This window comes from Thermoascus crustaceus (assembly GCF_041956765.1).
Source record: "Thermoascus crustaceus strain CBS 181.67 unplaced genomic scaffold VTN00scaffold_11, whole genome shotgun sequence".
NCBI classification, from domain to species: Eukaryota; Fungi; Ascomycota; class Eurotiomycetes; order Eurotiales; family Thermoascaceae; genus Thermoascus; species Thermoascus crustaceus.
This window is the reverse complement of record NW_027192537.1, coordinates 240189-254100: the sequence shown is the minus strand read 5'-3', so window position 1 is coordinate 254100 and position 13912 is coordinate 240189. Positions and strand designations below refer to the sequence as shown.

Sequence of the window (13912 nt, the reverse complement as noted above, 5' to 3'; positions counted from 1 at the left end):
GAAGTCGGAGCAGGTGTCAGGTCATCGGCGAGACAATATCAAGCAGAAGAAGTCGGCGGGGAAAAGCTAGGACTCGGAGGGCTCCGGGGGTAACGAGTGGAGCTCTTCTCGGCTTAGCGTCCGCAGAGGAGGTTCCACCACTTTACGCGACGGCGTGCGAGAGACGTCGGAGCTCCAAGGACGCGAACGCGGTAGCATGGCTGCCATCATGGACCTAGATCATGATGGTGAATATGCGGAAAATATAAAGGAGGACATAAACAACCAGGTAACGAACTCCTACTTGCGTCTTATGTTCTGGCTCAAAGAGTTAACGAAACCAAGGGAGTATACGTCTACAAGCCCCCTAAGACCGCAAAGGCTCACGGAGAACGGCCACCAAAGAGACGCAAGGTCTTGAAGGACAATCCAAATCAAGAGGATGAATCGCTACCATTTCTGCCGCTCTTGGGCGGGAAGGAGAAACTTGAGTTGGCACAATTGAGGCACAGCACATTTCAGCAGTTGTGGTCGGAGCAGGAACAAAGGATTCAGGTTGGTAGAACCAAAAGCTGTTTGTATGGAGTGCATCAATTTATCCTGACAGCCAAATAGAATATTCTTGAAGATGTCGACTCCGACATCTTAGAGAAAGTGACATCGTTTATCAGGACAGCCTTTCCTCAATCGTAAGTGCATTCTCGTGCTTGTTTCTTGGCTTCATTGCTCTAACAATAGCTGAAGATGCGGTGGTCGTATTCCCACGGCACTGATTAATATCGGTTCCAATGTCTCCTCTCTCAGCAGGCTCTTGGATAGGCTCAATCACAAATTGATTACCGCGGGAGAAGGCGGTGTGGTCGTGCTAGAATCTGGTGACGCGTTCAATTTGAAAACAGCTCTGAAAAACATCATCAGAACAGCTGTCACCAATACTGAAGGAAACGAAGGCTATCAAAAGTTCTTGACCGACAGGGCTGTATGTTTGGCTTGTCCCTAGACCGACATAGTTGTCGCTAACATTGACTCAGGGCCCGAGGCTGCTTGGGTATGATCTTGAGCTGCTGAACGACTATGTAAAGAGACGACAAGTCAGAAAACTGGTAATAGCCTTTCGAGACAGTGAAGCATTTGATCCCAGTCTGTTGACTGATTTGTTGTCGTTGTTAAGGTATGAACAGACGACCCACCCATACTTTCTATACTGATTGATTGCCTAGTTCCTGGCTGGATCGGATACCTTTTACATTATTATTCGGGATTGCAACATCCGTTGAGCTTTTTGAGGGAAGATTAGCTCGATCGACAGTTGCCTTGCTTCAAGGTCGACACTTCGAAATTCACGATGCCGGAGACTCCATTGATCGCGTATATGAAGCACTGCAGACAAATCAGGATGTGAGACTTTGGCTAGGACACAACGTTACTAGCGTTTTATTTGAGAAATCAAGAGACTACTTCCAAAGCCCAGAGGCGTTTGGTCGTACAGTGAAGGTATGCTCGTCCAGTTGGCTTTCGACGGCGGCTCGCTAATACATTTAGTACGCATACATGTCGCACTTCTTTGCGAACTCATTGGCCGTGCTTCTTTCAGACAGTGTCTCTACAAGCTTATCTCAGAGTGAGCTCTGCGAGGCAATCCGGAATTTACCATCTTTCCGCAAGTAAGAAATCGATGTTTACAGCTCCGTGTTCACGGCGGTAATGTTTACTGACGCGCCTGTAGGCTTTGCGAAGACCTACTCGACAGCGGTAACCCTAAACAGGTGCGCAGCTTGCTGAATGATGATCAATTTCTCTTACAAGAGGCAAAGAGGCATGTCAAGGAAGGTCAGAAAATGATGCAACATCTATTTCAATCGGTCAAAGCTGTTTCCGCTTCTCTACGCTTCCTCAGACAGTTCAATGAAGCCAGCATTTCAGACCTTTCTGTCAGTGCTCTTGCCGGAGAATTGCAAAGTTCTCCGACAATAGAAGAGATCCTCATGGCGATTAAAAAGTTAGACTCCGAGAGTCTTCGGAATCTTCTCGTGAGTCTGACTTCGATTTTGGTTGATTCCTCTGAGCTTCGTACGATCCAGGACGATCTTCAGCGCCTTGTGGAATCAAATAAAGGCATTGGACCTCTCCGGAGCGAGTATGATGACCGTCACTTAGTCATGCAAACAGCAGTTGTCGAACAGCGGGTGAAGCTCAACAAGGCTAAAGCGAAATTATCAAGCCAGGAAATTGAGTACACTGAGATTGTCGACTGTTTTCATGCAACTTTTGAGGCGTTCTTGAAGGAGACTTTGATCAAACCGCAAGCCCTGGCTTTACATGAGGTCTTTGTATTTGACCTGAAGCATCCGCTAAGGGATACTTTCGCACCAAGATCCCGATTTGCTATTGAGCGGGCTCTGTCCACTCCTTTTGATTATCTGATTTCCACGTCTGATGACGGCGAGGGTAACCTCTCGGCAATGCAACCTACCACCGCCATTCTATATCAACTCTATCTTGAGTCCGGTTGTTTGGTTAATGTCTATGATCTATGGCGTGCGTTTTATACCATTGTCGGTGGTGAGGAAGGGGAACAATACGACGAGCGTATGGCGTTTACGCTATTCTACCGAGCCTTGTCGGATTTGAAGCTGTTGGGAATGGTGAAGAGCAGCCGGAAGAAGATCGACCATATAGGGAAGACGGCATGGAAAGGGCTATAGAGTTTTGTTGTTACATTATTATTCTGGTATCTCGATTTCATCATAGTTTAATTGTTACATAAATGGAGGGTATCATAAAATGCAATAAATGTAATCATAACAAACATAACGCCCATATGGTTGACAGAATTCTGTCCAGACTCCCACCAATGCCATCAATCAAGACCAGTGAAAAGCTGTCACGCTTTCTCCACATCGGCACTTCATTCACTCTGAAGCGGCTGGATTATGTTGTCATTGCCAATTGGTCGTCCCCCTTCGCTAAAGACCATCGCTTCTCTTCGGCGTCTTCTAAGTGCCTGTTCCTCTGCGCTTTCATCTCGCAGTCGTCTCCCAGAGAAACGTCTTGGACCTGCGGTATCATCACCGTCGACCATCCACACGTCGCTATCACCATCATACTCGTCATGATCGTTTTCTTCGATCATGCTCCCCATGAGCCCATATTTTCGCAGCTGTTTAACCCCATCCTGGTGAGAAGAGAGCGTGCTTATAATATTGCTCATAGCCATGTCATCAGTCCACCACGTCTTCATGAGTAGCACCACATCCTGCCGCCGCGATTCGTCCGCAACGGCGCAGGGGAAAGGATACTTCGACAGCCAGCGGCTGACAATTCCAGCTTCCAATGCGGCAGGGACATTCTCAGGGAGGATAATATTGAGTATGGTTAGGGCCTTGTTCTCTCCTAGGGGTCTGGTCTTCGGAAGGATGGGAGAGACTGTGTGACCGGTTTCTTCGGTATGTTCATCGAGGAAATTGCACAGGCAGTCGATGAGCGCTATATAGGTCGGAAGGTCTCTGAGCCTATTAGGCACGGAGGATCGTGAAACTACAGTCAAACCCATTAGTCGAACCCCAGCTGTTATATAGTCGACTGAACGTACGTGCTCGATTTGACACTAGAAAGTGCAACGCCGTGAGAGCTTTGCCTCGCCGAGTTTTATCTCTGCTGGCCAGGTCTTCCAGAAGTAAGTCGCGGGTCGATCCCTTGGTCGATCTCTCCGATATGATGCGCAGAGCTCTGGAGAAGTGTCAGAACGGTGTGTATACGAGGAGCGCGATTAGCTAGACGCATACGCTGCCCGGAGGTCAAAACTTGTGCTCTCTGAGAGTTTTTGGAGGGTCTCTAATTTAAGAGCTGAAGCAGTGTCAGTACTAGAGCGTTGAGCGCAGATTAATTAACTCCTTACCATCCTCTGTGCCCTCACTGATCATTCGATCCTCATTCTCTTGATGGGTGATCTCTGTCAGCTCCCGCACTCGTCGAAGTTCGGCGGCGATACCGCGAGCAGCGAAAAACAGGGAAACACCTGGAAATGTCAGCTATACCGGATGTATAGACTCCTTACAAGCACGGAAACTCACCAAGGCACACCCATAAAAATCGATCACTCGACTGCGACGCCATGTTTCTCTAGCTGTGGGCCGTCTTTCATTGGGAGCGCAGCGAAGTGCGGAGCAAGCAGCTAAGGCGCTCCGCGGCAGTACTTCCGCCTTGCGAAGGCGGTGAGCACATAATTTTTGGAGACTGTCGGATTCCCAAAAATTTCGCTGCTATCTATCAACCAACGCCCGTTCTGCGCCAGGACTCGTCATGCCACCTTCGCAGTTGAAACAACTCAAGGCGTCGCTTCGCGAGAGCGGAGTAATCGGTCCGCCACAGTCCAAGAAGAAGAAACGCCAAAATGCGAAGACAGGCGCAGCTGCGCAGAGCCGGATACAGCGCAATGCAGCTCTACAAGGAATCAGAGAGCGATTCAACCCTTTCGAGGTCAAGGCGCCCGTGAAAAATGTCAAGTTCGACGTTACAACTAGAGATGGATTTAAAAAAGCTGGTGGAGCTGTGAGGCCTGGTGTCACCAAATCTTTGGGCGAGGAAAGAGTGAGTTTGAACGATTTACAGCGCTCACGAGTATCCATCTACTAATGAATTCTTTTCAATAGAGACGCGAAACTCTTCTCAAGGAGCTCCATTCACGCAACAAGGTCGGCGGTATTCTCGATCGTCGTTTCGGTGAAAATGATCCGACTATGACTCCAGAGGAGAAGGCTGCCGAACGGTTCGCCCGAGAGAGCCAGAAGAAATTCAGGAAGGAGTCCATGTTCAACTTGGAAGATGACGAAGTAGAAGAAGTGCAACTTACACATATGGGTCAATCCCTGTCTTTCGATCAAGATGCGCCTCAAGACGATTTTCAAGAAGGCGATCTTGAAGGCTCTGATGAAGATCTATCAGATGGTGGGAAGTCCCGAAAACGGAGACGTATAGTGGATGAAGAAGATAATATGGAGGGTATTGCTAGTGATGATGAGGAGGAGCAGCCGGAACGGAAGAAGTCCAAACATGAAGTTATGAAAGAGATCATTGCCAAGTCGAAGTTTTACAAATACGAACGGCAAAAAGCCAAAGAGGATGATAACGAGTTGCGTGCAGAGCTCGACAAAGGACTCTCTGATCTCTTTCAGATGATGAGCGGCACAAAGCCTCCTCCCAAACCGGAGCCTCCAAAAGAATATCCTACTGCGCAGATGAACCCCGACCGGGCGGCTCTTCTGCAAGGGAAAGACAGAGAGGAGGCTGATCGGGAGTACGATCAGCGACTGAAGCAAATGATGTTTGATAAACGGTCTAAGCCAACGGACCGTACCAAGACCGAGGAAGAAAAGGCTCAAGAAGAAGCACAGCGATTGAAGGCCCTTGAGGAAGAGCGTCTTCGAAGAATGCAGGGTGAAGAACAGAGCAGCTCGGAAGATGAGGAGGATGCGGAACAATCTGACGATGAGTCGGTTCCGGACGATGCCAAAGCTTTCGGGCTTGCCCAGGCCACCAACGACGTGCATACCCGCCCTGAGCTTGGAGTTGAGGATGAGGACGACTTCATTATTGACGAAGACCTTGTTGAGATGGATTCCAACGCTAGTCTTTATATCAGTGAGAGCGATGAGGAAGAATCACCAGGAGAGGAGTCGGAAGAGGAAGAGGAAGATGATGAACTAATTAATGGGCTTACTCTTCCGACTGACACAGCAGCTGGAGGAGCTTCAGCAACGGTCAATAACGCGGAACAGACAGGTGAAGGGCTTCCATTTACATATCCGTGCCCAGAAAATCATCAGCATTTTCTGGAGATACTTAAGAATGTGTCTACCCAAGACCTTCCTACCGTTGTCCAGCGAATCAGAGCCTTGCACCATCCCCGTCTTCATCCCGATAACAAAGCGAAACTTGGCCGTTTCTCGAGGATATTAGTTGAACATGTTGCGTACATGGCGAATCAAGCCGAACATCCTCCGTTCGCCATACTGGAGAATCTCCTACGGCATATCCACTCTTTGGCAAAGAGCCACCCTGAGGATGTGGCGATGGCATTCAGGGCCCATCTACGTGCAATTGCAGCAGAGCGCGCACTGAAACTCTGCCCCGGAGACTTGGTCATCTTGACCGGTATCGCGACTACTTTCCCTACGTCTGATCATTTCCACGCCGTTGCGACGCCTGCAAATCTGTCGCTTGCTCGATATCTGGCACAGGGCACCCTCAACTCTCTCGCTGACTTCACCACTGGCGCCTATGCTGCGAGCCTGTGTCTCCAGTATCAGACGCTTTCGAAGAGATTCATTCCCGAATTCATAAACTATATCTTGAACGCTCTGTGCATGCTCGGCCCAGCAGAGCCGAAGAAGGACTTTGGTTTCTTCCCTTCAAGGCAACCTCCTGAGTCCCTGCGGTTGAATCCTTCGAAGAAGATCACCTTAAGAAAGCTCAAGTTCTGGGATGTTCTTGAGACTGAGCTCTCCTCGGACGCATCTGAGGAACTCAAGCTCGCCCTCATAGCCACATTTATATCCCTCCTTGATACTTCTGCAGACCTATGGACTGCCAAATCCGCCTTCTACGAGATTTTTGAACCAGCCCAGAAAGTCCTGCATCACCTGAGCAAGTCCTGCTCCGGCAAAGTCTCGTCTGCAGTACAAGACCGGATCCAGTCGACCCTCAACAAGCTCGACCGGCTTCTCACCCAGGCCACCCTGTCCCGCCGTCCTCTGCTCCTACACAACCACCGCCCCCTGGCGATCAAGACCTCCATCCCCAAGTTCGAGGAGGACTTCAACCCAGACCGCCACTACGACCCGGACCGCGAGCGCGCGGAGCTCAACAAACTCAAAGCGGAATACAAGCGCGAGCGCAAGGGCGCGATGCGCGAACTCCGCAAGGACGCCAACTTCATCGCGCGCGAGCAGCTGCGGGAGAAGAAGGAGCGGGACGCGGCGTACGAGAAGAAGTTCAAGAGACTCATTGCGGAGATTCAGGGAGAAGAGGGGCGGGAGGCCAATGCGTACGAGAGGGAGAAGAGGTGGAGGCAGGGAAAACGGTAAATTTCTTATTCTTATTTATGAATTTGTCGATTTGTCATCGCATGTACATGTATATAGGTTCATGTTTACCCTTGGGTTTTTGGTTGCGACGCACGTTTATTTCCGTGCCAGTCAGCCCGCGCCCCCTTGGGCAGATGTCCAATACCCAATCACGAAGCTGTTCCGGGGGGGGCTCAATTTTCGCATCTTCTACTTTTTTCTCCGTTTTCCTTAAGTAGGACAATGTCGGTTTTCAGAGAAATACCATACTCGAGGGGACAAAATCAAAAGCAATTTCTTATTATTATTATTAGGACATTCTATAAAATCAAACCACGAGATCCTAGGAATCTAGCAACAGATAACAAACCAGCAAAGCCCGAAACGAGACAGAAGAAAGCCAGTAAGTAAGATGTCTCTAGTGTCGTCTCTTCATAGAATTGACGTAAGTACCGCCCTCCCGGAAAAAGAACGTTATTAATATATTCACAAGTCAAACAACTACTGCAAGGTTCAACATTCAAACCTGCAAACTGGCAAGCGCTTCGGGATTTCTCCTTCAAGGAGATCTCTATTCTCTTCCCTTCCTAGTCTGGACGATGTCATTCTGAAGAGTCTCATTTTCTTTTTCCCTAGTGCAATTGCAGGTCAAGGAAAAGGAATCATTCCTCATTACGCATTCCGCTTCGATATATTGTATCAGTCGGTGCTCGGTGAAGACACTCCCTGAGCTACTACTACATCCCCTCACCAAAGCAACTCCCCATACTCTCACAAACCAAATCAATCACCCACATACAGGACATATACACCCACCACTCGACCCCTTTGGTCGGTACCTATTTATGTACATGCACGCCTGCCCACCAACCGTCCACACCAACCTCAACTCAACACAATTAATCAACCTTAATAATCTTCCCCGTCTCCACCTCATAAATGTACCCTGTGATCGGCACATCCAAGATCAGCGGACTCTGCTTCAACGCGGCAATGTCATCACGAACGCTCTGCGCCAGGTCCTTGAAGGGTAAGAAAGCAATGTGGTCCGCATTCTGGGACAGTTCGGTCTTGATCTTGCTCCGGATGACTTCATCGGTGAAGGTGAGCATGCCGCAGTCGGTCTGGGCCAAAAGTGTCAGTGATTTGGTTGTGAGTGATGGGGTGGGGTGGGTATAGGGGAAGAGGGAGGAAGGGAGGGAATATGTACGTACATGGTGAAGGATCACGATCTCCCGGGTTCCCAGGAGTTGCTGGGAGATGACCAGGCTGCGGATCGAGTCTGCAACGCGGCCGCCGGCGTTGCGGATGACATGGGCGTCGCCTTCTTCAAGACCAAGGGCGCGGGCAGGGTCTGTGGTCGTTAGTATATTGATAGTTATAGATGGAGAGGTTTTGTCTAGAAAGAGAAGAAGGGGGGGGGGGAATGGTTATAGAGACGGGGATACAGGCTTCGTCTTCAACTTCGTTATCCACGACCAGAAGCAGAACCAGAAAGCATATGGCAGTAGTAAGTAGACAGTATGAAAATAGAATACATACCCAACCTAGCATCCATACATGCAACAACCGCCACCTTCCTGTATATATGCAACCGACAATCCGTTAGCACAGCATTAATCATAACAAAACCAGGTACATATAATAATATGCATTTATATATAGACCATAATTAGGAGTAGGATTAGAATTTATGCAGACAGGTACTGTACTTACCGCGCCGGCGGAAGCGCCAGTCCGCCCTTGGTGAAGGAGGCGGCGTATTTCTCGTTGGCGGCCTCGAATTCGCGGGCGACGGACATCATTTGGTTTCTTTTTTTCTTTATTTCTTTTTTGTAGTTGTAGGTTGTTTTGAGTAAACAATAAATGTATGTATGTGTTTGGAACTGTACAACCCCAATCAAGCAAAGAAAGAAATCCAAGTCAATTGGAAATTGAAAGAAGAAAAAATCCAAACAAAAATACAGATAGGTAACCCCCTCCCCTATTTATATCACAGGGCCACGAATCCCGAATCCAGAATCCCATTTTCCCATCCTATCTTGAGCTGCGGGGTTTGCTCTGCTTGCGTGATATCCGCTCGGGATGGCCTCAGAGCCTCAGGTTAAGCTACGACATATATGCTGCGCGGAACCGCATCTACTGGACGGGCGGGGCTAGGAGCTATCTATGGTGTCATATGCATGCATATGAACTCGGAACTTACAAGCAGCCTCATTAAAGCGGCCAAGCCGTACCTGGAATAAGAAATTCACTAGTGTTTGCAGGAAAGTGCTATGTATATATATACATATATACACAGGCACAGGACATATATACATTAGGTCTAATACATAGTATGTGTAGACATGTGAAAAATATGGCGAAATAGTCAATGCCGACAGCCCTCCCTCCTTGGCCCTACAACCTGCATGACATCACTGCCGAAGTCCCAGCGCAATGGAACTCAAATATTCACATCTCTCCCTCTGATCCTGAGGGACCACCTCCATCCTCGTCTCACCTGTCTTGATAAAGATCCGATTATACCCATCATCGCCATCAGACTGCTGCCACGTCTTCCACTCCGGGCTCCCCGGATAACGGTGCTTATTCGGGTCGAAGCTCCTGATAAAGCTCGTCCAGTAGCCCTGCATGACGGGGATGATAGGCGCGTTGGTTGTGATGTATGAAGGAGGCGCCGGCTTGCTAACGTACTGCGGACCCCAGATCGCGTTGACTTCTACCGTGTGTGACACACCGGTGCCGGACTGCATCGCATCTGGATCCTCGACCGCGTAGTGGTAGTTCCAGGTCTTGACGCCATAGTCGGAGATCACTGAGGAAAGGTTAATACCGGGGCAGATGTAACGTATCTCGCCGTAGGCATTGCTGGTTGGTCGCCAGTATTCTCCAGCATTAGGGAACGTCGGATAGTCGCCATCCTCCAAGTACATGGCATTTATTTCATCCAGATGGTGTAGCTTAATCTCCGGAAACTGGGCTTGGATGAATGCATCGGCCTCTCCGATGCTGGAGATATCCTTAGGAACGAATATAGTAGCTTCATTCGTGTCGTCTCCGAAAATGACAGGTACCTTAATGAAGCGGCCTTGCTGGAAAAGACGATATGTGTAGTCCGGTACGAGGTCTCCGTCAATAGTTGGTCCGTACATGTACAGTGGATCTATCTGGGCCTTTGGATAGGGAGTGTTGATATTCTGTTGCTGCAGAGCGTCTGCGTCCAAGTTGCGCAAACACTCAAGAGTGTCTTCACTACTGGCACAATCAGTGCGAATGACAAGGTTGTTGTAGGCAAATTGGCTTTCGTCCGCATTCATCATGCCTGCGAAGCTTTGCGATTCCGCTGCTGCTGCGTGAAATAATTTGTCGTCTCTTCCGCCGTACGCTGACAACAGTAGGGTGATGGATGAAGCCCCGGCACTATCTCCGCCCAGTACAACATGGTTGGGATCACCGCCGAACTTGAAAAAAAAAAACGGTCAACATCTATTCCCTAATATGAATTCCGAAAATGGATTACCTTGTGGATATGTTTCTGGACCCATTCAAGAGCCTTGATCTGGTCCTTCAGACCGTTATTTAGACTTCCACCTTCTTCCACTTCCCTTCCGGCGAGAAATCCATAAGGGCCAACCCTGTAGTTGAATGTAACAACCACTATATTCATATCTGATGCTTTAATCAGGCCGGAGCCATTGTAATTGGCGTTTGAATTCTCGTTGAAGCCTCCTCCTTGGATCCAGAAAAAGACCGGAAGCTTGGAGGACGAGTTCCTAGCGCTGGTGGGAGCGAAAACATCCAAGAAGAGACAGTCTTCTGATATCTCCTTGGGAATGGGATATTGACCAGTTGGAATACAGATGGGACCATGCTAATTGCAACTTAGTTCCAACAAAAAAAAAAGAACGAGAAGCGAGTTTAAACAATAATGACAGAAGTTGTACCTGAGTTGCATTCTGTATTCCGCTCCTCCATCCTGGATCCTGAGGGGCCGCGAAGCGCAAGGCGCCCAAGGGCAGTGCGGCATAACGCAACCCAAGCCACTGCGTGATACCATTTGGTAAAGCCTGTCCCCGGTAGCTGGCATAGCCTAGATGTACCACGGTGTCCAGCGCGACTATGGAGGGAATCAACAGGGAAACGAGTATAGGCACGAAAGATACCAACATCATGGTGACATCTAGACCTGTCATCTAGAAGAGAGAGAAGCACGCTGGGCAGAGGCCTTTTAATATGAAAGACTGCGGTGCTGGCCGGGAGCGCCTTGAAGAGGAGGACGCCTCGCACGCCTTGCGCTTGCTCGAGGGCCTGCCATGATGCGGGGACAGTCCGGCAAAAAGCGACTTGATAAAGGGCATTCCCGGGTCAAATACTCCGTAGCTGGGAATGTGTTAAGACATTGCAGTTTGGGACTGCGTTCACCCAATCAACAAGGCCCCCCGGAGGCATGAGGAGAGGGGAAGCTTGACAAAGACAGAGCACAGGCTTCATAGGCTCTGATCCGTGAAGTACATCATTGGAGCAGTAATTCGGACCAGTCTAAATTAACAGGGTCCGGCCTCCAGAAAGGAAAGCTCGCAGCCACCGCCGCAGCGATATATGCCGAGCAACAGTCATTCAGTCTAGAGGCGGGTTGATAACTAGAGCGTGGGTAGCCGGTGGACTAGCAGCGCTGGAGCGGAGACGCCTCGAGTGAGAATTTCATATGGAGGAGCATTATTATTACTGCAAAGCTTGCACGCAGCAATAATAGCAGTCAGCATAATACGATGGTAGTACTCCGTAGAAGAAGCAAGGGGGAAGGGCGTCCCAGACACGTTGAAAGCAAAATACAGGTGCTTCTCGTGAGCAAGGAGCGTGTCATCTCTCCCGAGCGCTCCAGAACAGAATAACAAACCTGCAAGAAAAGCTTAAAGATCAGAACGAGAGTTAAGCGTAGAGCTGAAGGTTCTCAAGTCCGTTCGATAAGCCGCGCGCCCCGCATCTTCAGATCGGCGATCGTCGGGCCCCGTCTCCGCCGACAGATCGAAGAGCTCGTAGAGCTCTCACAGTTCGACGCGACCTGCTTTGAAGGCGCGCATGTCGATCAGGACAGACCCCTTCAGCGACGCCACAACCATGCCTCCGCAAGACGCGCAAGATGAAGAAGAGGACTACATGTCCATGACGATCGTTGAACCGCAGGCAAAGGAGACCTTTGCCCAGCGGAAGCTCCGACAGCAGCGAGAGGTATGTCCACCCTCTGTCTCTTAGCACTGCTTCCACGTTCTGGAGTCTTGTCTGCAGCTGAAAGAGAGACTTCACCCCATGCGCTGTCTCGTGCATCTTCGCGCATCCAATCTCACGTTGCTGACCTATATCTTGCAAGTGCAGGCAGAAGCCAGAGCCAAGGTCCCTTCGAAGGCCGAGCGCGCGGCTCAGGAAGCTGCTCGTCGTGAAGCCGCTCTCTCCTCCAGCACCCTCGACCCCTCCAATAAAGGCTTCAAGATGATGGCCAAGCTGGGCTTCAAACCGGGGGACGCGCTGGGCAAACAACCCTCTCCCTCAGCTAGCACCGACGGGGCAGGATCCTCGACGGCTACCACCAACGACTGGGGTCGCTCCCGCACCGAGCCGCTAAATATAGTCATCAAGGAAGACCGCGGCGGAATCGGTCTGGACAGTGAGAAAAAGCGCAAATTCCGAGAAGAGGCAGAACAGGTGGCGAAGAAGGCCAAAGCGGAAGAAGGAGACTACAGAGAACGGCTCAGACTCGAGCGAGAAGAACGAAGAACAGAAGCCCAGGTTCACGCCGCACAGAAAGTCGCGGAGAGGTTGGACACTGAGGCCGAAGCTGAGACGGCAGCTGAAGCTCCGGGACGTGATACAGATATCGATAAGAGGGAGCCAGCTACAGGGGAGGAAGATCGAGAAGAGAAACCATCTCCGGAGCCTGGACCCTCCAAACCCAAATCGAAGATAAAACTCACATCCCAGATCAACGTTCTCTATCGCGGCCTGGTCCGCGAACGCGAAGAGCGGGAGCGCTCCATTCTGGCCCGACACGCCTTGCAGACCTCCATCCCGTCGTCTTTCGTTCCAAACCCAAAGTTGCCAGGCTACGAGGATGCCACCCTGGACCCTGACGACAAGCACGCTCTCGGCATCAGCCGGGACGCTTCCACGATTGTCGAGCAGGAACTGGAGGAGGATCCGGAACTCGACGAGTTCAATGCCCTGGAACCCAAGGAGCGGCTGAGAAGACTCGTCATGTACCTGAGGGAGAAGCATCGATACTGCTTCTGGTGTAAATACCGCTATGAGACCGATGAGATGGAGGGATGTCCTGGTGTGACGGAGGAGGATCACGACTGATGACGCTGCGGCTGTACGATATCGATATCGACTTACAACTCGAAGGATTATTTTGGAGATAACACCTCATCAATTCGGCCGAGGGAATGAATAGGTTAGCATGGATCTGGAGTTCGAGGTAGAAAGTGAATCGGGACAATGATTTCATATATATATTCTTGTCACTCTTCGACCGGGAAAAAAAGTCTTCTGTCCGGGATGATGATCATCTATTGTACATCGTCTGTACGAACACTCTGAAATATATACTTCTGTATAATACATAGACCTAATCGACTCGTCCTGTAGCCCATGATCTAAATCTCTCATTCTTTGCTGCAGGTGGAAATTATTCCCACACAATTGGTCTGTTCTCAACAACTACTTCCTGGTTATCTACTCAAACTACCAAAGTCATGTGTATCCTCTGGTCAACAAAATATCATCAATAGTAATTTGAAGATCCAATCCAAGGATCTCTCTACCTTATTCATGCCTAGTCATATTACACTATACATACATATATAGGTCCA

At 49.7% G+C, this 13912-nt stretch overlaps 6 protein-coding genes across 6 annotated transcripts; 3 read left to right on the top strand and 3 right to left on the bottom strand.

Moving 5' to 3' along the window:
* Nucleotides 1-208: 208 nt before the first annotated feature.
* VTN00DRAFT_2841 (uncharacterized protein) lies at nt 209-2684 on the top strand (the record flags this gene model as incomplete). The annotated part of the gene is made up of 8 exons (XM_069429096.1): nt 209-268; nt 325-534; nt 595-668; nt 724-958; nt 1011-1150; nt 1200-1473; nt 1522-1643; nt 1706-2684. The coding sequence occupies 8 exons, from the start codon at nt 209-211 to the stop codon at nt 2682-2684; spliced, it is 2094 nt and encodes a 697-aa protein (XP_069283257.1).
* Nucleotides 2685-2887: 203 nt separating this feature from the next.
* Nucleotides 2888-4095, bottom strand: VTN00DRAFT_2840 (uncharacterized protein; the record flags this gene model as incomplete). Its single annotated transcript, XM_069429095.1, has 5 exons — nt 2888-3516; nt 3572-3708; nt 3765-3825; nt 3878-3997; nt 4053-4095. 5 exons carry the CDS (start codon nt 4093-4095, stop codon nt 2888-2890), a joined length of 990 nt encoding a protein of 329 aa, XP_069283256.1.
* Nucleotides 4096-4281: 186 nt separating this feature from the next.
* Nucleotides 4282-7064, top strand: VTN00DRAFT_2839 (uncharacterized protein; the record flags this gene model as incomplete). Its single annotated transcript, XM_069429093.1, has 2 exons — nt 4282-4569; nt 4632-7064. The coding sequence occupies 2 exons, from the start codon at nt 4282-4284 to the stop codon at nt 7062-7064; spliced, it is 2721 nt and encodes a 906-aa protein (XP_069283255.1).
* An 878-nt stretch (nt 7065-7942) lies between these two features.
* VTN00DRAFT_2838 (uncharacterized protein) lies at nt 7943-8845 on the bottom strand (the record flags this gene model as incomplete). Its single annotated transcript, XM_069429092.1, has 4 exons — nt 7943-8167; nt 8258-8397; nt 8586-8623; nt 8760-8845. The coding sequence occupies 4 exons, from the start codon at nt 8843-8845 to the stop codon at nt 7943-7945; spliced, it is 489 nt and encodes a 162-aa protein (XP_069283254.1).
* Nucleotides 8846-9460: 615 nt separating this feature from the next.
* Nucleotides 9461-11218, bottom strand: VTN00DRAFT_2837 (uncharacterized protein; the record flags this gene model as incomplete). The annotated part of the gene is made up of 3 exons (XM_069429091.1): nt 9461-10507; nt 10567-10917; nt 10991-11218. 3 exons carry the CDS (start codon nt 11216-11218, stop codon nt 9461-9463), a joined length of 1626 nt encoding a protein of 541 aa, XP_069283253.1.
* A 946-nt stretch (nt 11219-12164) lies between these two features.
* Nucleotides 12165-13400, top strand: VTN00DRAFT_2836 (uncharacterized protein; the record flags this gene model as incomplete). The annotated part of the gene is made up of 3 exons (XM_069429090.1): nt 12165-12275; nt 12415-12437; nt 12503-13400. The coding sequence occupies 3 exons, from the start codon at nt 12165-12167 to the stop codon at nt 13398-13400; spliced, it is 1032 nt and encodes a 343-aa protein (XP_069283252.1).
* Nucleotides 13401-13912: the final 512 nt, after the last annotated feature.